General features: G+C 37.6%; 1 protein-coding gene across 1 annotated transcript in view; it reads right to left on the bottom strand.

Moving 5' to 3' along the window:
• MAP7D3 (MAP7 domain containing 3) overlaps positions 1 to 24,425 on the bottom strand; it is a gene marked incomplete at both ends in the record, with an annotated part of 45,203 nt that overhangs the window by 10,403 nt on the left and 10,375 nt on the right. Inside the window, 10 exons of the mRNA XM_080718934.1 lie at positions 1,475 to 1,528; positions 3,102 to 3,206; positions 4,112 to 4,256; positions 5,295 to 5,424; positions 6,618 to 6,820; positions 7,500 to 7,627; positions 9,539 to 10,845; positions 14,590 to 14,715; positions 17,739 to 17,831; positions 23,536 to 23,650. Coding sequence (XP_080575060.1) covers positions 1,475 to 1,528; positions 3,102 to 3,206; positions 4,112 to 4,256; positions 5,295 to 5,424; positions 6,618 to 6,820; positions 7,500 to 7,627; positions 9,539 to 10,845; positions 14,590 to 14,715; positions 17,739 to 17,831; positions 23,536 to 23,650 — 2,406 coding nt within the window. The remainder of the gene's footprint in view (positions 1 to 1,474; positions 1,529 to 3,101; positions 3,207 to 4,111; positions 4,257 to 5,294; positions 5,425 to 6,617; positions 6,821 to 7,499; positions 7,628 to 9,538; positions 10,846 to 14,589; positions 14,716 to 17,738; positions 17,832 to 23,535; positions 23,651 to 24,425) is intronic.

Below are 24,425 nucleotides of genomic sequence, written 5' to 3'. Positions count from 1 at the left end.
AAAAGTTAAAAAAGTTCTTAGCTGCTGCTTGAGGTAAAATTTCTTGGACCAATGAGTTGAATAAACTTTTGGGCAGTGACACACAGAACTTTACAGAAATGACAGTTCTATTCTACATCCTTGAGCTACTTAATAGTATGAATGACTAAAAGTGAGCAATTATGTTTAGGCAAACTATCATGTAATACAAAATGTGTAGTGCACAGAATCTGGAGATAAAAAGCCTTGAACGCATGCACTCCATAAAAGGAAATGTTACTGAGGTTAGCAGAGACTTCTGAAATACACATTAGCTTATGGAAACCTCTGCTAAAAAGCAGTATGGCTATCATCTCATCTTACATTCTGATTATTTGCCAAGAAAGGGAGATTTCAAAATTAATTTCTTGATTGTAATTATTCTATTAATTTATATGTCAAAGTGTCTTTGTAAATATTATGTGTCCTGGTGTGTCTTAAGTTCCAAACAAAATGATCACTGCATTTCTTGAAGATACTCAGTAAGGTCTAGGAAAGCAAAGTGGTCTCAGCAAGAAACAAAAAATGCAGAAGTAGGTTTTGTTTGATTGCATATAATCTTTGCTCTTTTTCAAAATATATCTTTAGGTTACTTCAGTGTGTTTGACAAGACAGTTGGATATTTCAAACAAATGATGTTCATATTGAAACAATTTTCTAAGAATCACACAAATAAAATTATATTAAAAGTCCACACACACACACACACACACACACACACACACACAAGAAATGATGTTGGCAGAAGCAAATACTTGTGAAATAGACACAAAAAGCATGTACTATAAAGGAAAACCAGGAAAAAAGGAGAAAGTCGAGTTCATTAAAACTGACAAGCTTCCAGTTCATCAAAAGACATCAAGCAGGACAAACTATATAACATGCAGGATGATCCCTGCACTACACAGATGTAAAGGACCCCTAAGTAAGATAGGTAAAACTCCCACAATTCAATAAAGGGCAGGTGACAAAACAGGAAAATGGGCAAATGGATTGAAAAGTTGTTACCACAGTAGATTTCTAAATGGCCAGAGAGCATATATAAAGGCAACTGACTTTTGTTAGTCATGAGAAATAGTGATAAATTCAACATCAATGTCAGGAGCTTCTTTCTACCCAGCAGAAAATTACAAGAAGACAAGTTATAAACTAGAAGATACACACAAACTATAAGCAAAAGAGTAGATTCAGAACATTTAATGAACTACAAAAAGATAAGAAAAAGACAGACAAACCCAAAAGAGTTGGCAAAAAGATCTTAACAAGCATTTTACACACGAGAATACATGAAAGCTAATTACAAACATGAAAACATGCAAAACTATTTGTATGATCAGGGGAATGCAAATGTAAGATTTTTTTTTCATTCCCACCAAACTAGAGAAAATGAAAAAGTTGCCAAGAATGTGAAGCAAGAGGAACACTTAAATGCTTCTAGGAGGAGAATGGAGACTACCTTTGAGGAATTCATATTTGTCTTTCTGGTCCGCTTCATTATTTCCTCAATTCTCTATTTACGGGAAAATAAAAATTCAAACATGAAAAGAGATTAAAAACCAGTGTCCCTGAAGCAGGTAATTATTTCCATTTTGTAGAGGTGGAAAATGTCCCCAACTGCCCCTAAACCACAGACTTAACCAACAAAAGATCTGGATCCACAGATGACGTTACTCCCCACATCTAGACTCAGCTATAAGATCCCATGGATGGCAACAGTTGTATTTGTTATACACACCCAAATGACCTCTCTTCAGACCTGAAAATCCATTACTTAGACTAAGCACATATTATGAAAAACCAATCACAGCTGTCAACAAGATTTTTAATCCTAATGTACCATTCCTCAAGCCAACATTAGTGATATTAATGCACCCCAATGATGCCAAGATCAAGAAGTTTTGTTATTAAAAAGATACTCCAGGTATGGTGGTCCACACCTGTAGAATACAGCATTGAGGCAGCCTTAGAAACTTAGCGAGACTCTCCCCAACTAGTGATGCCAACTCAAAACAAAAAAATAAAAACGGCTAAGAGTATAGTATGGAGATAGAATACCACTAAGTTCAATCTCCAGTACCTCACAGAGAGAGAGAAAGGAGGCAGATGAAAGATGTATTTTAGGGAGGGATAAAGAATTCTATCTCCTGCATGAGGTGAGGAGAGCTATGGCTCCATGGCCACCTCAGGGTGACTAATTACTGATAGGCAGGCCTCCGGACAACTTAGCCCCAGCCAAAGCTCCCAGATGAGCTACCACATGAGTCACATAAAATGTTACCTTTCCTTAAAAGGGACTGTTCCTTGGCCTTTCACTTCTTCCCTCTGCAGTTGCTGAAGAGCCCAGTCCAGTACAGAAGAAATTCTAACTTCTACCCACCCCACAGTGACTAGTCATGCTATTCCAAGCAGCTTTGTTCCCAAAATTAGATATATCGAGACATTATTGTAATTACCACCAAGGGTCCAAGAGAAAAAGGTATGGTCAATAAGAGGAGAGCTGTCTCGCCAGATGTGGTGGCACATGCCTGTAATCCCAGGACTTGGGAGATTGAGACAGAAGGATCATTAGTTCAAGGATGGCCTCAGCAAATAGTGAGACTCTCATCAACCTAATGAGACCTTGTTTCCAAATAAAAATAAAAAATAGGGTTGGAGGTGGAGCTTGGAGGTTGAATGCCTTTGGGTTAAATCCCTAGTATTACAAAAAAGGAAAGACCCTAGTATCACAAAAGAGAGAAAGAGGAGGGGTAGGTAGTGGGAAAATCACCACACTCGATTTGTGATTTTTTCTTTTTTTTTTGCAGGTCTGGGGATGAAATCCAGGGGCATTTGACCTCCAAGCTACAGCCCCTGCTCTATTTTTTATTCTTAATTTTGAAACCGGGTCTCACTGAGTTGCAGAGGGCCTCACTAAGTAGCTGAGGCGGTCCATGAACCGCGATCCTCTGGTCTCAGCCTCCCAAATGTTGGGATTACAAGCGTGTGCCACCATGCCTGGCTTTAATTTGTGATTTTCAAAAACATATTCTGTTATCATGTGCCAACACTGTTTAACAAGACACCCAAAAACAGAGAACAATTACCTTTTTTCTTTCTAATCGTTCTTGTAAATTTTGTTGCATAATTCTCTCGCGTTCCTTCTTGCGTTTGTCGGCTTCTTCCTGAGCGTTTATTTTGGTATCCCCTTTCTAGGAAATTTGTGTAAAGAATCATTTACTCTCAATATTTCTGAGTGACATCAGAAAACAGTACTAGTCCAAAAAGTTAAACAGCTGTAACCTTTGATCGTGTATTCTATATATATGACAGTCATGGATTATCGATTGTCAAAGTATTGGTCAGAATACACAAAGCTAGGTTAAATCCTATTTGGAAGGCTCAGGATGTCAAGGTTATCATTATGAACATCAGACCACCTTATGTAAGGGACCATGGAGCTGTCCATTAACACAGCAATAGGAGCCCAAATCTCAAATTTCCCTCAAAACCACTAAGAGCATTCAAAAAGGGTCTTTCCAGAGGAATACAAGTGTACACAACCATTTATGGAACTTAGTCTAAACAATTTTGCAGAATGACAAACTAAAACTGGGAATATAAATTGGGCTATGATAATCATTCATGATGAGTATAGTCTGAGCTCATTTTCGGGGTTTATTTAATTGGCAATTTCAATTTAGAAAGGTGAGACCTTATTGGTGAATCTGATCATTTTTTAACTTTCAGAACTGTTCATAATGTTTAACTGTCTTACCTGTTAAGGGTGCAAGATGCCATGTGTGGTACCATAGAATAAAAAATGTGGAAAAAGGACCTGGAATATTTCATTTGTGCAAGCAATTTGGGTTTCAAACTAAAGGACTGCTAATCTATAATATGCTACTTTATGCTTTTCTTTGTTGTTCTTGGGAAACGTCCCAGGGCTTTACTGGTGGTCAAAGATGACCCGCATAGTGGATAACAGTTAGACTGTAATGTGAAAGCATAAGTAGAGAATACCACATTTGCTCAAAGCCACAGCTTGCTGCTTTGGGTATCAATTGAATTTCATTAGCGAGTTTTTATCTGCTGCTAAAGTGTCAAGCCCACAAACCTGTACTTCCTGGTCTTCCTGAGGCTGGCAAACTTCTTTTTTCTTTTCAATCTTCTTTTCTTGTTGCTCATCTTCACATCTTGAGAACTCTTTTACTTGGACTTCATCTGTTTTCTCTACTGTGACTGCCACTTTCCTATTAACACTGAAAGTATTTAAATAATACTTATTCGTTATCTTAGTTGGTAATTTAGTGCTTATGTGAGCATGAGAGCTTTTATAAGTGAAATTCCTTGTGTGTAAAAACACAATTTACATTTGTACCATATTTACTACATTTGCTGCACTGTTACTATACAGGATTTATACAACTTCATCTTTCTTAAATGGGGAAAACTAGGCTTTGGGATTAGAAAGAAAAAATTTCTCTAAAGTACTAAACTACGTTGATTTTTTGTTTGTTTGTAGAACTGGGGATTGAACCCATTGGCACTCTACCATTGATCCAGGCATTTATTTTTATTTTTTAATTTTTTTCCAATACTGAGAATTGAACCTAGAGACACTTGATCTCTGAGCTATACTCCTAACCCTATTTTATGTTTTATTTTGAAGCAAAATATCACTATGTTACTGAAGCTGGTCTCAAACCTATGATCCTCCTGTCTCAGCTTCTCAAGTACTGGGCACCATCATACCATCAAGGAATCTTTCTTTCAAGTTTCAATGCACATAGCTGTATATATTTGCTGCCCACGGGACATCCTTTCAACCATAATTTACTAGCCTGATAAAACTCAGATGTCAGAGCGTTCATTGGAAAGTATCCGAAGTAAAACATGAGTATGTATAATTTCCAGGTTTATAAGCCCTGAAATTTCAAGTATTTTGAAATAAGGAAAGAAGTCAAGACCAGCAAATGCAAAAAAATAAAATGTTCCATGATCACTCAGGTACTTCTGCTGAAACAGAGGGCCCCAGACATGTTCAGTCTCTTTATGTATACTCCTAATACACCTTCATGGTACATGATGTATGGAAAATAAAAATGTATGAAGATATCAGGGTCCTCCCTGTTCAGCTAGTCACAAAGCCCTTGAAATGCTTCCTATGCTTTCTTTGCTTGTACACAATATAACGGAAATTCCTGATCCTCACTGAAGGAAAAGCCAATTAATCTTTTATGATAAAATTTCAAAATTTGGGCCCAAGCTAAGTAGAGAAAGGATGATTTAATTCTAACCTCGGTTGCATTTCACTCTGGAATGTCACTTCTTTGTCTTTCTGTTCACGAGCAAGACGGCGTTTCTCTGCCAAAATTTTTGTCGCTTCCTCAGCACTCTTGGTTCCTGGTGTGCATTTATTAACAGAATCTAGTTTACATACACATGAGAAGTAATTAGTTTAGTAGTTAGTAGTAGTTAGGTGAATTATTGCCTCTCAGTCCAAGAAAGAAGTACCATGCACTTCTTTCTTGTAAGCCTAGTATTTGGGAGGCTGAGACAGGAAGATCAAAGGTTTGTAGCCAGCCTCAGGAACTTATTGAGGCTCTCTACAACTTAGTGAGACCTTGTTCCAAATAAAAAATAACATAGGGCTGGGGGTATAGCATGGGGGTAGAATGCCCCTGGGTTCAATTCCCAACATAAAAAAGTACAATGCAATACAAAACATTAAAAAAACAACACGTGTGCAAACCAAGATTTATAAATCATAAGGAAACTCTAGGTGATTTTTTTTCAAAGCCCCAACCGCTCCCTAAGAGTTGAATTAGCATCATATTTATTTTATTTATATTTTTGGTACTGGGAATTGCACCCAGGGGCACTGTATCTCTGAACTATATAGCCCCAGCCATATTTATTGATGTATTCATTTTGTTATTGAGGGTTGAACTCAATGATACTCAACCCCTGAGTTACCACCCCAGCCCATTTTATTTATTTACTTATTTATTTATTTATTTTAATTTTGAAACAGAGTGTTGCTGAGTTGCTGCATATATCATTAAGTTGATGGGATCAGCCTGGAACTTCAGATCCTCCTGTCTCAGCCTCCAAAGTACTAGCATTACAGGCATGTACCACCATGTCTGGCTGTTTTTTATTTTGTATCTTAGAAAGGGTCTCGCCGGGCATGGTGGCCCAACACTGAGGAGGTTGAGACTGGAGGATTGTGGTATTTGGCTAACCTCAACTACTTAGTGAGGCTCTTTGAAACTCAGTGAGACCTTGTTTCAAAAATAAAGAATAAAAAATAGGATTGGTGGTATAGCTCAGAGATACAATGCCCCTGGGGTTCCATAAGATTTTCTGTATTGCTAAAATAAACTTTTGTGTGCCTATGGTACTGAGAATTGAACTTAGGGGCATTCTACCTCTGAGCTCCACCTCCAGCCCTATTTTATTTTTTATTTTAAAACAGGGTATTGCTAAGTTGCCAAGAGTCTTGCTAAATTACTGGCCTCAAAACTGCAATCCTCTTGTCTCAGCTTCCTAAGTACTGGGATTAGAGATGTGTGCCACCACATCCAAATTAAAATAAACTTCTTAGAGAAAAAACTTACCTTCAAGGATCATATGATTTTGGCTCACTGGCTCACATTTGTTTGGGGCTGTAGATATGGTTTGTCTTTTCTTACTGGCAGTGCCTAATGCATTTGGCACAAATAGGGTACGTTGAACAGGTATTATTTTATAGGACATAGACGGCTGTGCTGGTTTTGACAAGACTGTTGAAGATGATGTATGATGGGTCTTTGGAACCTGCCTGCTAAGAAAAAGGAACACATGTGTGCTAATTAATTTTTTGGTTTTTTTGTAGTACTGAGGATTAAACCCAGAGACATTCTAACTTTGAGCTACACCCCAGCCCTATATCTTATTCTTTATTTGAAGCACAGTCTCACAAAGTTCCACAACTAGGGCATCACTAAGCAACTGAAGCTGACCTTGAACCTGCGATCCTTCTGTCTCAGTCTCCCAAGTACTGGGATTACAAGTGTGTGCCATCATGCCCAGCTAGATTAACTCTTAGTATAAAGTTCCATAAATAATGTCTCAAGGCCGGGCACGGTGGCACACTCTTGTAATCCCAGCATTTGGGAGGCTGAGACAGAAGAATCGCGGTTTGCGGACAGCCTCAGCTACTTAGTGAGGCCCTTTACAACTCAGTGAGGCCCTGTTTCAAAATAAAGAATAAAAAATAGGGCTGGGGGTATAGCTTGGAGGTAAAATGCCCCTGGGTTTCATCCTCAGTACTGCAAAAAAGTCTCAATACTATGAGAGGATATAATCTGAGAGTTTTTATAACAAATCCATTTTTAAAGTTTGTTTTCTTTCACATTTATAGTCCTAGCAATACACTACGATTTCTTTTATGAAACATTGACATGAAATTTGTCCTGGTAAAACCAACTATCAGGAACAGTTGCAAATGGCCTACTTACATAGTATTTCCAGGAGAGGGTGGGCGACACCCTCTTGCAGGAGATGATGGACCTCTGTAAGATGGTACATTTGATGATAGGCGTTTCTTGGGCACAGGGTTTGAGGTCTTTTTGTCCGTTTCTGGTTTCTGAAAAAAAAAATCAATGTAGTAAGTTAGGAAATTGCTTGTAGTTATTTTGTTTCAGCTAGCTTTCTAAGAGAAAAAACATTCTAAATAAAATACCATTATAGTTAACTTAAACTCAGTTTTCCATTAGGGAATGAAAACCAAGTATATTTTCTAGACTAACTAGTTATATTACACAATTCAATTCCATCATATAAATATTTAAAGAAATATTTTATTTCAAAACCTAATTACATTCGTGTGTGTGTGTGTGTGTGTGTGTGTGTGTGTGTGTGTTTGTCTGTATGTGTGTGAGGATTAAACCCAGGACATTCTACCTCCGCGCTACATCCCCAGCCCTTTTCAATTTATTATTTGGAAACAGGGTCTCAATATGTTGCTGACAGCCTCACTAAATTACCGAGGCTGACTGCGAACCTAAAATCTTTCTATCTCAGCCTCCCAAATACTGGGATTACAAGTGTGTGCCACCATGCCTGGCTCAACCTGATTACATTTTTAAGTCTTAGTTAAAGGTTTGGAAAAATTCTCAAACTACTTTTTTCTCCAGAGTTTAGAAACAGTTCATATAAACAGTTACATTTTTCTTCTACTAAAAATTAATTAATATTCCACAGTTTAAGAGGGAATATTATGCCGGTATAACAAACATCAAAGAATATTTTTTGGGGGGTGGTATTGGGGATGGAACCCAGGGGCTTTCTACCTCCGGGCTATACTCCCAGACCTATTTTTTCTATTTTATTTGGAAACAGGGTTTCACTAAGTTGCTGAGAGCCTCACTAAGTAGCTGAGGCTAGCTTCGAACCTGTGCAATCCTCCTATCTCAGACTCCCAAGCGCAGGGATTACAGGCGTGCGCCACCACGCCCGGCTCAAAGAATTTTAAACTAAGTGAAGCAGGGCATGGTAGTACATGCCTGTAATCCCAGTATTTAGATGCTTGACATATTAGGATCACAGGTTCAAGGGCAGCTGTAGTAATTTAGTGATACTCTATTTCAAAATAAAAAACAAAGCCAGTCATGGTGGTACAAATCTTTAATCCCAGTATTTGGGAAACTAAGAGACAATGACAGCTTCAAGTCTAGCCTCAGCAATATAGCAAGACTCTCAGCTGGGCGTGGAGGTGCACTCTTGTAATCCCAGCAATTTGGGAGGCTGAGACAGTTGTATCGCAGTTCACAGACAGCTTCAGCTACTTAGTGAGGCCCTTTGCAACTCAGTGAGACGCTGTTGCAAAATAAAGAATAAAACTAGGGCTGGGGGGTATAGCTTGGAGGTAGAATGTCCCTGGGGTCTATCTCTAGTACCACACACACATAAATAAATAAATAAATAAATAAATAAATAAATAAATAAAAAGGGCTGGGAGTGTAGCTTGGAGATAGAATGCTCCTGGGTTCAAGTTTCAGTACCAAAAAAAAAAAAAAAAAAAACCAATATTGTGGTAGCACACACCTATGATCCCAGTATTTTGGAGGCTGAGACAGGAGGATTGCAGGTTGGAGCCTAGCCTCAGTAACTTAGCAAGTCCCTTAGCAGCTCAGTTAGAACCTGTTTCAAAATAAAAAATATAATAATTCTGGGGGTGTGACTCAGAGGTAGAATACCCCTGGGTTCAATTTCTAATACCACATACACACTCAAAAAATCTGTTCCCAACTCTGTAACATTCTCCTCATTCCTGGGTTCAATCCCTAGTAACACACATGCACACACACAAAGAAATCATTGAGTTATCTTATTTTGTTCATTTTAGTGCAGAATACTATAAATAATAATATGTCATAAAACCTATTATGACATATACAATAAAATATAACTATTTCAACAAAAAATTTGTCAACCAAAGGTACTTTACAAACCTCTAGTCTCTCCCTTTTCCCTTGGGAAATACATTCATGCTCACCTTATTCGTTGCCTTGGAGGGCACTTCCACCATCACCTCAGGAGGTGCTTCCGTGCTCTCCTTGAGTGATACTGCCACATTTTCCTCAGGGGGTGCTTCCATATTCTCCTTATGGGGCACTTCTACAATTGTTGCAGGGGACACCTCCATGTTTTCCTTGGGTGTCATTTCCACATTCTCACTGGAAGTTGCTTCCACAATGATCTCAAGGGTCGCTTCCACATTGACATCAGGGGTAGACTGTAGGACCTCAGAGATCACCTCCACATTACCTTCAGGGATCACATCCACATTTATTTCAGGGGTCGCCTTCGCATTGACCTCAGGGGTCGCTTCCACAGTGACCTCAGGGGTCGTCTCTGCATTGACCTCAGGGGTCGCCTCTACACTGATCTCAGGAGGCGCCTCTGCATTGACCTCAGGGGTCGCCTCCTCAATGACCTCAGGGGTCGCTTCTGTACTGACCTCAGGGGTCGCTTCTGTATTGACCTCAGGGGTCGCCTCTGCAATGACCTCAGGGGTCGCCTCTGGACTGACCTCAGGGGTTGCCTCCTCATTTATCTCAGGGGTTGCCTTGGCATTGACCTCAGGGGTCTCCTCATTGACCTCAAGGATCACCTCCACGCTGATCTCAGGAGTTGCCTCCGCACTGACCTCAGCGGTAGCTTCCACATCGAACTCCAGAGTAGATTCCACATTGAACTCAGGGGTTGCTTTGATACTCTCTTCAAGGAAAGCTTTCATGTTTGCCTCGGGGGATGTGTCCATGGTTGCCCCAGGAGAGGTGTCCAGGCTCACCACTGGGGAGTCGTCCATGCTCACCACAGGGGATGCTTCCACACTCACCAGAGGGGATGTTTCCGCGCTCATCACAGGGGATGTTTCTGTGCTCACCACAGGGGAGACATCCAACATGGGAGGTGGGTCCACGCTCACATCACAGGGCACTTTCATGCTACCCTTGGGTGGTACTTCTGTGGTTGCCTTGGGTGGTACATCCATGATGGCCTGGGGTGGTACTTCTGTGTTTGTTTTGGATGGTACATCCGTGCTCACCTTGGGTGGTACTTCTGTGCTGGCCATGTGTACATCAGTGCTGACCTTAGGTGGTACTTCTTTGGTCACACTGGGAGATGCTTCAACATTCATCTTCAGGGGTGTTTCTACTTTTTCCAGGCAAACCATTTCTAATTTTTTATGAAGAGGCACTTTGCTTGCTCCCTTACAGGACATCATGGAAGTCTTCAATTCATCACTACTATGGCTCCGCAAGGGCACATTTACATAGTGGAATAGGTGGGTGATGCCTGGAAGTGAATGAGGGCAGAGGGAAATAATTTCAGAATTAGGAAGCTGACAAGAGAAAAATACAACATATATGCATTATAAGAACAGGAACAGAGAAAAGAGACTGTGTATTAGGAAAACCACAGAGATCACACAACATAGGAATTATTCAGTGAAAAATGCATCACAGATATATGTCAGAATCATCATAATATTAGTACTTTTCAGAGGCAATGTCAACAACAGAGTCACTGCGACACCAATGGTCTATTAGACATGAAATAAGAGGCTTCTCCAAAGTTGATGTTTTTAAGAAGCCCTTTCTACTTATTAATCATACTCTATTTCAGAATGCTTTTCATGTAAATTATAAAACAATCAACATTTTTATTTTTGTGGTTCTGAAGATGGATCTCAGAGGTGTACTGCCTCTGAGCTACACCCCCAGCTCTGTTTTGTTATTTTGAAACAAGGTCTTACTACATTGCTAAGGGCCTTGCTAAATTGCTGAGGCTGGCTTCGAACCTGTGATCCTCTTGTCTAGGCCTACCAAATACTAGGATTAAAGATACGTGCCACCACAGCCAGCTACCTTGAATACTTTTCAAAATCAATTTGAATATCTTCACCAGTGCTACAGATCTTGTCATTATAGGTGATTAGACAGGCTAACCCATATTTGATTGTTTTAGAATAAAATTAAGAACAATTTTCCCACCCATAGTGAAAACTATACCAAGACATCACTCAGAATGGTTTAGCACTCCAAGATCTCTCCGAGCTTTAACAATTCAAAAATCACTTTTCGCCTAAGAAATGGACAAAAATGCTAATATGCCATGTCAGCTATAATGGAAGAAAACGATAATTTCAATGTTAGGAACCAAGTGACCTCATATACTATAGATGGGAGTGTAGATTTATATATTTTTCCTGGGAGGCAATTTTGAAAATGTGCATCAAAAAAGTACATATTCTTTTAAAGTACATACTCATTGTTCTAGCAATTACACCTCTGGGTTTCTCCTTAGCAAAAAGTTAAATATTTAAAGACCCAGACAAACTGGGTATGGTGGTACATGCCTGTATTCCCAGTAGTTGGGAGGCTGAGACAGGAGGATCACAGGTTCAAGGGCAGCCTAAGCAAGTAGTGAGACTCTCATCAACCTAGCAAAACCCCATATGAAAATAAAAATTAAATAGGGCTGGGTTTTAGCTCATAGAGAGAATGCCCCTGGGTTCAATTCCCAGTATCACACATACAGAAAAATAAACACTCCAATACATACATGATTGCTAATTATATTATGTATAATATTGAAGCAGTTGAAAATATAAACCAAATATTAACAGAAAACATGGACTATAGCAAGGCATTCATTAAGAGTAATAATATAGTCGGGCATGGTGGCACACAATTGTAATCCTAGTGTTTGGGAGGCTGAGACAGGAGGATCACAGGAGGATTAAGGCTAGCCTCAGTAACTTAGTGAGACTCTATTTTTAAATAAAAAAAATATAATCAGGCTAGGGGTGTAGCTTGGGGATAGAATGCCCCTGAGTTCAATCCCCAGTACCAAAAAAAAAAAAAACCAATAAAAATGAGTAATAATATAGCCAGGCTTGGTGGTACATGCCTGTAATCCCAGTTCTTAGAAGGCTAAGACAGGAGGATCACAGGTTCGAGGATAGCTTTGGTAACAAGTGAGATTCTCAGCAATCTAGTAAGACTATTTATAAAAAAGAAAAAAGAATTAGCTGGGTGTGGTGGTGCACACATGTAATCCTAGTACTTGAGAGGCTGAGATTGTAGGATCGCAGATTTGTGGCCAGCCTGAGGCCCTCTGCAACTTAGTGAGACCCTGTTTCAAAATAAATAAATAAGAATAGGTCTGGGGGTATAGCTTAGAGGAAGAATGCCACTGAGTTCAATAATCCTCAGTAATTAAAAAAGCATTAAAAATGGCTAGGGATATAGCTCAGAGGTAGAATGCCTCTTTGTTCAATCTCTGATACCACACACACACACACAAAAGTAATAATATGAGCCAGTTGTGGTAGCACACATCTGTAATACCAATACTTAACAGGCTGAGACAGGAAAATTGTAGGTTCAAGGCCAGTGTATAGTAACTTAGCAAGATTCTCTTTCAAAATGTACGACAACTAGATTTCTTATTTTTGGTACAGAGGACTGAACCAACAGGCTTTCTACCTCTGAGCTACACCCCCAGTCCTTTTTATTTTTTTTTTAATGTGAAAACAGCATCTTACTAAGCTGAGGGTGTCCTTGAACCAGCAATGATCCTATTTCAGCCTCCCAAGTACTGGGAATCAGTCATATGCCACCATGGCCAGTTACAACTAGATTTTTACTAGCAAAAGAAGTTTAAGACAGAGCTGGGCGTTGTGGTGCATGCTGGTAATACCAGCATTTGGGAGGCTGAGACTGGAGGATCACAGTTTGCAAACAGCCTCAGCTACTTAGAGAGGCCCTCTGCAACTTATTGAGACCCTGTCTCAAAATAAAGAATAAAAAATAGGGCAGGGGATGTAGCTTGGAGGTCAAATGCCCCTGGGTTCCATCCCCAGACCCGCCAAAAAAAGATGTTTAAGAAAAAATATTGAAGTTTTATGGTGATCTATTAAACTAAAACAATAATAATCAGAAAAATCTTGCAACTGATTAGGGTGGGGAAATGTAGCACAAAATAATGTGACATATAAACTACTCAGCATACAAAAAGTCAGGAAATAGAGCAAAAGGAAGAAAGGATATAAGAAAGGCTGTAATAGAATTTTGATTCATTTTACTCATCATATGAACAATTACAAAAAAAACAGAGGGTGGGATATAGTCTAGTAAGGAGAAAGCATCCAGGCATGGTGGTGTATGCTTGTAATCCCAATAATTGGGAGACTGAGAAAGAAGAATTGCAAAATCACAGCCAGTGTTAGCAACTTAACAAAGGCCTCTGCAACTCAGTGAGACCCTGCTTCCAAATAAAAAATAAAATAGGGCTGAGGGTATAGCTTGGAGGTGGAATGCTTCTGGGTTCCATCCACAGGGGCACACACACAAAAAGGAAAAAGCAGAGGGGCAAAATAATGGGGACAATGCATTAAAACTTTCCATGACTAAGAATGTCTTGCTACCTATAGCTATGTCTAATTCTATATGTAAGCTCCATATGAGAAAATCCACACAATTCTCAAGATTTCTTTTATTTAACTAACAAACTTTTTGTCCCTAATTAACAGCTGAAAAGTAACTCAGTGCTATTCTTCCAGATTAGAAAAAAGGAAAGTGGAGTAGAAAATTTCTCCCTTGGTATTACTGGAGTTCTTCTATACTTTTAAAATCCATAGAACTTAAAAAAATGTGTGGTACTGGGAATTGAATGCAGAGACATTCCCCCTCTGAACTATAACTTTAGTCCTTTATATTTTTTTACTTTGAAACAAGGTCTCACTAAGATACTGAGAGTCTTGTTAAGTTGCTGAGGCTGGCTTTGAACCTGTGACCCTTCTTTCTATGCCTCCCAACTATGAGGATACCAGCTGTGTTCCCCCACATACCCAACTAAGCTTTAACCAAAGTTAACTGTTTCATCCTATAAATTAACCATTACCCAGATATCCATGCTAGAAGTTTGGTAACTACTGAATCAAATTATTTTGTTACCTAAATGCAAATAATGATAGAGCCTACTTTTTAAGTACAAACACTGATACTTTCAGGCTTTCTACCAGATGCCTGTTACCTGAAGTATCTTTTGCTTTGATGGATAATGAAGCAGCACTCTTGCTTCTGGCAACCGAGGCTTTAGTTGGAACAAGCAGGCGATTGATTAAATTATTCTCTTGAGGGTTGTTATGAAAACGACGTGCTAAATAATAAAACAAATAAAAGCATATGTGAGGTCTCACAGATGAATAAATGCAAAGCAATAATAGGCAATATGAAGTGCTATAAAATGGTATCCCAGCAATACATAATGTAATAGGATTGGACACTGTCATCCTGGACCAGATTGCACATTAGTGAAGAGATGACCCAAATTAAGGAGGAAAGGGCACAGCATACCACGATAAGCCCAAGGAAGGAATTTAGGTAACAGAGTTAACAGACCATCCCCTATTGTATGGAGTCTCTATGGAGGAAGTCACACATGGAGGAAAACCTTGCACATGACAACAATGTTTACATGGATTCCTACAGATATATGCCACTGAAAATCATAGTGGTCAAATCCATTGTCAAAACCTCTCAAGAGCTAAGTGTAATCACAGTACTTGGGAAGCTGAGACAGGAGGATCACAAGTATGAGGCCAATTTCAGCAACAAAGGGAGACTCTCTGCAACCTACTAAGTTCCTGTTTCATAACACAAAAAATAAAAAAGGCTGGAATTAGAATGGCAATCATAAAGAATACAAACAACAATAAATGCTGTTGAGGATATGGGGAAATAGGAACTCTTCTATACTGTTGCTGGGATTGCACATTAGTAAAGCCACTATAAAGATCAGTATGGAGATTCCTCAGAAAATTTTAAATGGATCCACCATCCTATCCAGCTATATCCTATCCACAATTCACAATTGCCAAGATACCTTTCCAAAGGAATTTAAATCAGATTATACTGAAATTTGCATATTCATGTTTATAATAGCATAATTCACAATGCTCAAATTATGAAACCAACCTAGGTATCCATCAACAAATAAATTAAGTACAAAATTCTGTACAATGGTGCACCCTTGTAATCCCAATACTTGCAAGGCTGAAACAAGAGGATCACGTGTTCGTGGTCAGCCTCAGAAACTTAGTGAGGCCTCCACAACTTATTGAGACCCTATTTCAAAGTATAAAAAATAAACTAAAATAAAATAGGGCTGGGGGTGTAGCTCAGAGGTAGAATGCCCTGGGTTCAATCAAATACTGGTGAGGATATGGAGAAGTGGGTACCTAGTACATTGCTGGTGGAATTGCAAATTAGTGTAACTACTTTGGAAACATTATGGAGGATCCTCAGAAGAATGGGAATGAACATACCATATGATCCAGCAATACCACTTCTGGGTATCTACCCAAAAGAATGGAAACCAAATTAGCAAACTAATGTGTGTGTATCTATGTTCATAGTTGCACAATTCACAATTGCCAAACTATGGAACCACGCATGATGTCCATCAATAGGTGACTGGATTACAAAACTAAAGGGATATGTACACAAGAGAATTTTACTCAGCCATAAAGAACAAAATTATGTAATTTTCTGGGAAATGAATGAAACTGGAAAATATTATGCTAAGTGAGACAAGTCAGTCACAAAAAGTAAAAAATTGGATGCTCTCATGCTCTCCCTAATATGCAGGAAGCTAGGGAGAAAATGGGTCATAAGAGAAACTCTAGACAAAAAAGGACAAGCCATAGATGAGCAAATAAAATGACCAAACTGAGGAGGATGGGAGGGGGGAAGAGGGAAATTCCCTAATGTGCATGACATACATTCATAAACATATCAAAGTCAATCAGTAAGCCAAACATGAGGAGGGAAGGGGGAGGGAATGGGGTGGGAAATGAAGGGCTAAATGAGTGATGTGTGCATGTATGCCTGTACCATCTTGTACCCCATGAAAATCTATGACTGCAATACATCAATTTAAAAAGTATCATATTTTCCAATTAAATAAAATAAAATAGCCCTTGAGTGTGGCTCAGAGGCAGAACAATATTGGGTTCAATCCCCAGTACACACACACACACACACACACACACACACACACACACACAACTCAACTGAATAGATACTTCTCAAAAGAAGAAAACCAAATGGCCAATAAATATATGGAGAAAAATATTCAACATTATTAACAATCAGGGAAGTGCAAATCAAAACTACACTCAGATCCCAATGAACGTCAGTGAGAATGGCAATCATCAAGAATAAGAACAATAAATGCAGATGAGAATGTGGGGAAATAGAAACCCTTAGACATTGTTTTGCACTACTGGAGATTGAACCCAGGGGCATTCTACCTCCAAACTATACCTCAGCCCTATTTTTAACTCTTTGTGAAGGGCCTCACTAAGTTGCTGAAGCTGGCTATGAACCCACAATCTTCCTATCTCAGCCTTCCAAGTAGTACTGAGATTATAAGGGTGCACCACCTCTCCTATCTCCCTCATACATTTTTGATGGGATTTTAAATTAGTAGAGTCATTATGGATATCAGTTTGGAGGTTCCTCAGAAGACTAGAAATGGAACTACCATATGACCCAGCTATATTGCTGTTTCCAAAGGAATTGAAGTCAGAATATTATAGCGATACATTCACATTCATGTATATAGCAGCACAACTCACAACTAAACTATGGAACCAGGCTATGTATCTATCAACAGATGAATGGATTATAAAACTATGGTATAAACACAATAGGATTTGACTCAGCCATAAAGAAAAAATTATGTCATTTGCATGGAAATTTATGAAAATAGAGATTTTGCTAAGTGAGATTAGCCAGTCTCAGAAAGTTTTCTTTCATGTACGGAAACTAGAGAGAAACTGGGAAACAAGAGATTTCAGATAATTGAGGGAAGAGAAACTAGTAGAATGTAGTGGAAATGGATTGGGGAGAGAAAAGGGAAAACTGTATGAAAGAAACAGTTTAAACAATCTTATGTTCATTTGTGAAGCTATCAATATCAGTTTCAATATTATGAACAGGGAAGAGGAGGGAGTGGAACAGATTCTGGAGGGAAATGGTCTATGTACTATGCACATATATGTTTCTATCACACTTAAGTCTCAATATAATGTGTAGTTATGATATACAAATAAAAGTATAATAAAAATGTTCAAACAACAAGCAAAAGAAGATTTGGACTTGGAAATAACTAATCACCTGTTTTATCTTCCACATGCTCTATATCAGTAGAGGAATGCACTTTGCTTTCTCTTCTATTCAAAGATGAACTTCTCTTATTTTCTGGTTTCCCTAGAGATAAGTACAATGGAATGTTACTTTTCAAAACTATTTAAATGTTATTTCTGGAATTAAACATTTATTTTTTTAAAAAAATTATCTCTTCTATCCTGTAAAAATGTATTTAATTTCAAATATTATACAGATATTCTACATCCACAATCTCTCTTTTATCTAAAAAGTAATATAGAAAATGGTAAGAGGAAAAATGTCTGATACAATCTAACATCAAAGTTCCCAACTTAAGCAACTCATAAGGGAAAGAACTTTGATTTTCCAAAAGTAAATAATTTTTCATTTTCCTTGAAATATTCTAGACCAGAATATCAAGGAATGTCTATTTTAAAAACAATTCTCTTTGGGGGATTTGTCAGTGGAAAGTACAGATTGACAATCTAGAACTATTTGAAAATTTCTTGAATTGATAATGTGATTAAGCAGCATGACCCAGGATTCAATCAAGTGATGAAATTATGTGTCCTTCATGAGTATACTACAAAAAATGGCAAAATAGTATGAATAGTTACTATGAGTTAGCAATCCGTAGAAGAAAAATAGATTATCTGAATCAAGTAAGATCTAACATGAGATTATTTGAAATATTACATATTGCATAATGAATTTCATTAGAATTTGAAATGTTAATCTTCCTGTATTGAATAGGTTTTATTTAAATGAAAGCATAGTAGTGTTTGCTAATTATATAAAATCTTTTCTAGCTCCTGATAGCAATTAGATAGTAAAACATAGCCAATGCATGTGGAACAACTAATATGTATTAAAATGAGCCTTGTACAGTGGCACAAGCTTATAACCCCAGTACTTGGGAGGCCGAGACAGGTGAACCACAGTTTCATGGCCAGTCTCAGTAAATTAGTGAAGCAAATTTACTTCACTAATTTCATTTAATTTACTGAAGCCTCAGTAAGTTAGTGAAGTAAATTAGTGAATTTATGTTTCAAAATAAAATAAAAAAAGTAGGGCTGGGATGTATTAAAATGGAAGCATACAAACATGCTATTGCAAGTAATGCTACCTAATTGTGTGTGTTGGGGGAATACTGGGGATTGAATCCAGGGGCATTCTATATCTGAGATGCACCCTCAGCCATATTTTAGTTTTTGCCTTGAATCAAGGTCCTGCTAGGTTGCTAAGAGTGTTTGTTGCTAAGCTGAGTTGCAGAGGCTGGCCTTGAACCTGTGATCTTCTTCTAAGTACTGAAATTACAGGTGTGCAACACCTTGCCTGGCTACTAATTTTTTGAAAGGATTTAGTTGGTGAATAATATATTAATTTTACCATTAGATAAGCAAGATGATAAAGTCTTCTGACATTAATATATTAATGAACTCAAGCCACACACAAAAGCACTTTGGGAAGTATAGTAAGGGTGGAGATTGTAAATAGATTGATTTTTCTTGGAATGTTATTACAAGGTCAAATGTAATGTACTGGCAAAAAATAAAAGGCAAAATAAAGCAAAAGACAAAAACCAAACAAAAGTTCATAGTTTAAATAGTAAGAATCCTAATAGTACAAATAACATGTGAGTTTGAACAAAATAAAAATTATCTTTCCTCAGAACATATTACAACTACAATATTGTTTTAGATACAAACAGAAATCATTTCCACTAGGTTAGCTACTGCTACAACTATGCTTTTTTTCATGTGGTTTTGGGGGATTGAACCCAGGGGAATTCTACCTCCAAACTACATCCCCAGTCCTATTTTTTATTATTTTATTTTGAAGCAGGGTCTCAGTAAATTGAAGAGGTCTCACTAAGTTTGTGAGGCTGGCCATCAACCACGATCCTCTAGTCTCAGCCTCCAAAATGCAAGGATTACAAGCATGCGCCATCATGCCTGGCTCCTATTTTATTTTTATTTTGAAACAGGGTCTCGCTAAATTGCTGAGGTTGCCTTTCAACCTGTGATGTTCCTATCTCAGTCTCCCAAGTACTAGGATTATAGGCATGCACCACCAAACCCAGTTTATCTTCATCTTCTTTTTCTTTGTGGTACTGGGGATTCAACCCAAGGGCATTCTACCTCTAAGCTCCACCCCAGCCGTATTTTTACCTTGGAACAGGGCCTCACAAGGTTGCTGAGGCTGACCGTGAACCTGGGATTCTCCTGTTTCAGCTTCAGCTTCAGCTTCCCAAGTACTGGGATTACAGGTATGCACAATGCCTGGCTTTTCATCTTTCTTAATGGCTAAATTTGAGGGAATAATGTGAAATTTGTTCGCCCTATGATTTTCCTGCCAAGATCATTTCTATTGCTTCCTCTAGAAAGAAAAGGGATTTTTTTCCCTGAATTAATGGATATGGTTGCCTAACACATTTCAGTTATCAGCAGAAAAAAAAAACAGGTACTACGAGGCAGAAATGGTCTCTGACACACACTTGGATATAGATTTTTAAAAATAAGGAACACCAAACTGGGCATGGTGGCACACACCTACAATCCCAGTATTTGGGAGGCTAAGACTAGAGGATCACAGGTTTGAAGCCAGCTTCAGTAACTTGGTGAAGCTCTGAACAACTAAGCAAGACCCTGTTTCAAAAGTAAAAAAAATGAAAAATAAAAAAGGGCCAGGGGCATAGCTTGAAGGTAGAAGGCCCCTGGGTTCCATCACCAATACCATAAAAATAATAATGAATACCAAGCTCGTGCAGTGGCACACAACTAATCTCAGTACTTGGGAGGATGAGACAGGGAAGGTCACAGGTTTGAGGCCAGTCTCAGCAACTTAGGGAAGCCCTTCCCAATTTAGCAAGACCCGGTTCCAAAATAATAATTAAATAGGACTACTGGGCATGGTGGCACATGCTTGTAATCCCAGTATTTAGGCGGCTGGAACACGAAGAGCATAGGTTCAAGAACAGCCTCAGCAAGCAGTGAGACTCTCATCAACCTAGTAAGACTCTGTTTCAAAATAAAACTAAAAAATAGGGCTGAGGGTGTAGCTCAGAGGTAGAGTGCTCCTGGGTTCAATCCCCAGTACCACAAAATTAAAATAAAATAGGGCTGGTTGGGGGAACTAGCTCAGAGGTAAACACCCCTGGGTTCAATTCCCAGTACCAAAACATGAAATAAAATAAAATAAAACAGGAATAATAGTTAAAAGGGCAAATACCAAGGACAAAAAGGGAAATGGGCATTATGACACATATCTGTAATCCCAGTACTTAGGAGGCTGAGACAGGAGGATCTCAGTTTCAAAAGCAGCCTGGGCAATTTAGCCAGACTTTCAAATCCTAGAGAGATCTTATTTCTTTTTTTATATGGTGCTAGGGATTAAACCCAGGGGCATTCTATATCCAAGCTACACCCCCAGCCAGATATTCTTACTCTTTATTTTGAAACAGAGTCTCACTAAGTTGCAGAGGGTCTCATTAAGTAGCTGGGGCTGGCTGCGAACTTAGATCCTCCTGTCTCAGCCTCCCAGGTACTGAGATTTCAAATGTGTACCACTATGTCCAGCTGAGATCTTATTTCAAAATAGAAAATAAAATAGGACTCGGAGTATAGATCCCTGAATTTAATAACCAGTAACCCCATGAACACACACACAAACAAACAAAAAAAGAATTTAAAATAATCATGGTAGATAACTTCATATGATCTAACACAACATTGCACTACATTGTTACTATAAAGAATTGTAAAGTGAAACTTGGAAATTATCAATAGATATAGTTTATTAGTTTATTGGTATTATGAAAAAACAGACTTTTTTGGTATTTGAGATTGATCCAGGGGCAGTCTACCTTTGAACACCCTCAGCTCTATTTTTTATTTTGAAACAGAATCTCAAGAAGTTGCTAAGGCTGGCCTTAAACCTACTAGGATTCCAAATGTGCACCACCACACCTGGCTAAAGCATAGACTTTTAAATGAAAGGCTTACACCTATAATCTCATACTTGAGAGGCTGAGACAGGAGGATTTCAGGCTTACAGCCAGTCTTAACAAATTAGCAAGGCACTCAGAAACTTAATGAGACCCTGTTTCCAAAAAATAAAATAAAATAAAATAAAATAATAAAATAGAGCTTAGAGAGAAATTCAGAGGTAGAATGTCCCTGAGTTTAATCCCCAACACCACAAAAATAAAACATTAAAATAACATAAAGGTACAATGTAAATCCATCTATCAAATGACCAAAATATAGCCACTAAAAAGTGTGTCAGGAAGTGGTGCATGCCTGTAATCTCAGGATTTGGGAGGCTGAATCAAGAGAATCACAGGTTCAAGGCCATTACAGCAGTAACTTAGTGAGAGCCTGTTTCAATATAAAAACATAAAAAAGGCAGGGGGTATAGCTCAATGATAGAATGCTCTCAGGTTCAGTCTCTAGTACCACAAAAACAGCATAGTAAGTAGAAATATATTATTTTCCTTAAATGAGGTAATATTCAAGGTCATTAATAGAAATTCAATGTCTAGTGTAACCAGACCTTGGAAAACAAATTCATTTGTAAATTGGCTAGTATATGTATAATTTAAAAGTAAAATAATTATGCCATTTAATGGCAATGCATTTTTGGCTAAATGTTTCAATTGAAAATGTATTTCAAATATGAGTGCAATGAACCCCCTGGTATGATTAACATAAAAATTATTAAACAAGGATTTATGTTGAAGAAAATTACAAACAGTACCAACTATTTCTCTCCTATAAAATAATGTGTTGCTCTTCTGGAATAAATTTAAAATTTAAATCTAAATGTTTCATAACCTAAGTGGCACTGTAAAAAAATATATATATATATATATATATGTTTTCCTTGAATGAGATTCAGTAGAATATATTAAATAAAATAAGTATTTACTCCTGGTAATATAATTTTGAAGAGTTGTAAATGACATGAGTATTTGTTTGATGGAAATAGATGAGTCCTATTTAAGTTTTTCAGTAGATATAAACTGTTGACTGAGAAAAGATATGACATTTACCATAATCATATTTCAAGAAAATATCAGTAGCTCAAACAAAATGAGTTTTCATGCATGTAGTAGTATGGAGAAATAGATGTGCATTATTTAGGTAACAATGTTTACTGTCATTGCTCCTAAACTATATAAATTTAGCTTACATTTTGTAAAATTGTATAGAATTGTTAATATAGGAAAATTTTGAATAAGTCAATAATAATTAGGCAGACTTAGATTATTTTAAAAATATATACTGAACAAACTGTGCTATTATTGATCATTTTATGCTGATTGTAAATTAAAATAAGATATGGTATATACTAAGATAAAATCTATTATAAAATCTTACCTGTTTCTTCTCCACTGGCATATGACATATCTAAATACAAATTAACTGTGTATAGCATTTTCATATAGGACAAAGATTAAAATCTTGCTATAAACATAAACTTCTACTAATAGCCAACATTTAAGTATAAACATTAAAGTCGGGTGTGGTGTCACATGCCTGTAATTCCAATACTTGGGAGGCTGAGAAAGGAGGATCACAGGTTTGAAGCCAGCATCAACAACTTAGAGAGACTCTCAGCAACTTGATGAGATCCTGTTTCCAAATAAAAAAATAAAATGAGGTGGGGGTGTAGATACGAGGTAAAATGTCCCTCAGCACCACAATCAATCAATCAATCAATCAATAAAATAAAAAATAAATGATATATAAGCAAATACATATTAACATTAATGAATTTAAAATTTGACAGTAGTATTAATTACCAGATTTGTTTTCAGGATTCACCATGGCAGACCCTTCCCATGACCATCTCTTCTGCCGTTGGTCAAAACGGTTGCTCCGTTCCAAAGTACGAGAAAGGACAGCTTTATATCTTTCCTATTTAAAACAAACACCAATACATATTCATTGTATTGGTTAGTATAATTTTGATTTGTTTTAGAAAATAAACCTCATCACCAAATTTCCTCATTAGGTAGAAGGGTTTTATGTATCAGACAGAAGTTCAACTATGCAAAGACTGAGTGGTACACTTTTGTGTGTGCTAATCATACTCTATATTTTAGTACTTGCCTCCCTCAGTGCTCTCCCCAGCATGAGTTCCCTCAACCACTTATTTTATCATTGGTAAGTTTGTATTTTTAAACTACTTTAAATTTTTTGTGGAATGAAGCAGGAAAAAAATCCACATGCATGTAAGTAAAATCTTTGCCAATGTCAATGTCACCTATATATTATGCCATATCTATAACAGCTTAAATTCGGGTGTTAAAAGTTTCCCAAAAGATAACTGATATCTTTACCTTGACCTCAACTGCAACTTGAACTGATCAAGATGACAATCACACAAATTAAATGTCATGCTGTGGCAGAACAACTACACTTCCAAAAATAAGTTCTTTATTCAGATATTTCTCGTTTCTGTACTGTAGCATACCAGGGACTATATTTGAGTAAGCAAATAAACTTTGGGGCCAGAAGTTTTCTAGTCTTCCTTTGTTGTTTTATAGCAATATTATCTTTATAATGTCCTCACTGTTTTTCTGAGGGCAAAGACAAATATACTAGGAACAGGAAATAGGATTTATGTAATTACAGTATTTGAAATTTATATTTTCTAGCATAATTGTTCTAAATAGGCTTAGAAACTCTG

The sequence above is a fragment of the Muscardinus avellanarius genome, assembly GCF_963383645.1.
Source record: "Muscardinus avellanarius genome assembly, chromosome: X".
Classification (NCBI taxonomy): Eukaryota; Metazoa; Chordata; class Mammalia; order Rodentia; family Gliridae; genus Muscardinus; species Muscardinus avellanarius.
The sequence above is the reverse complement of the archived record's forward strand: the minus strand, read 5'-3'. Positions and strand labels throughout refer to the sequence as shown.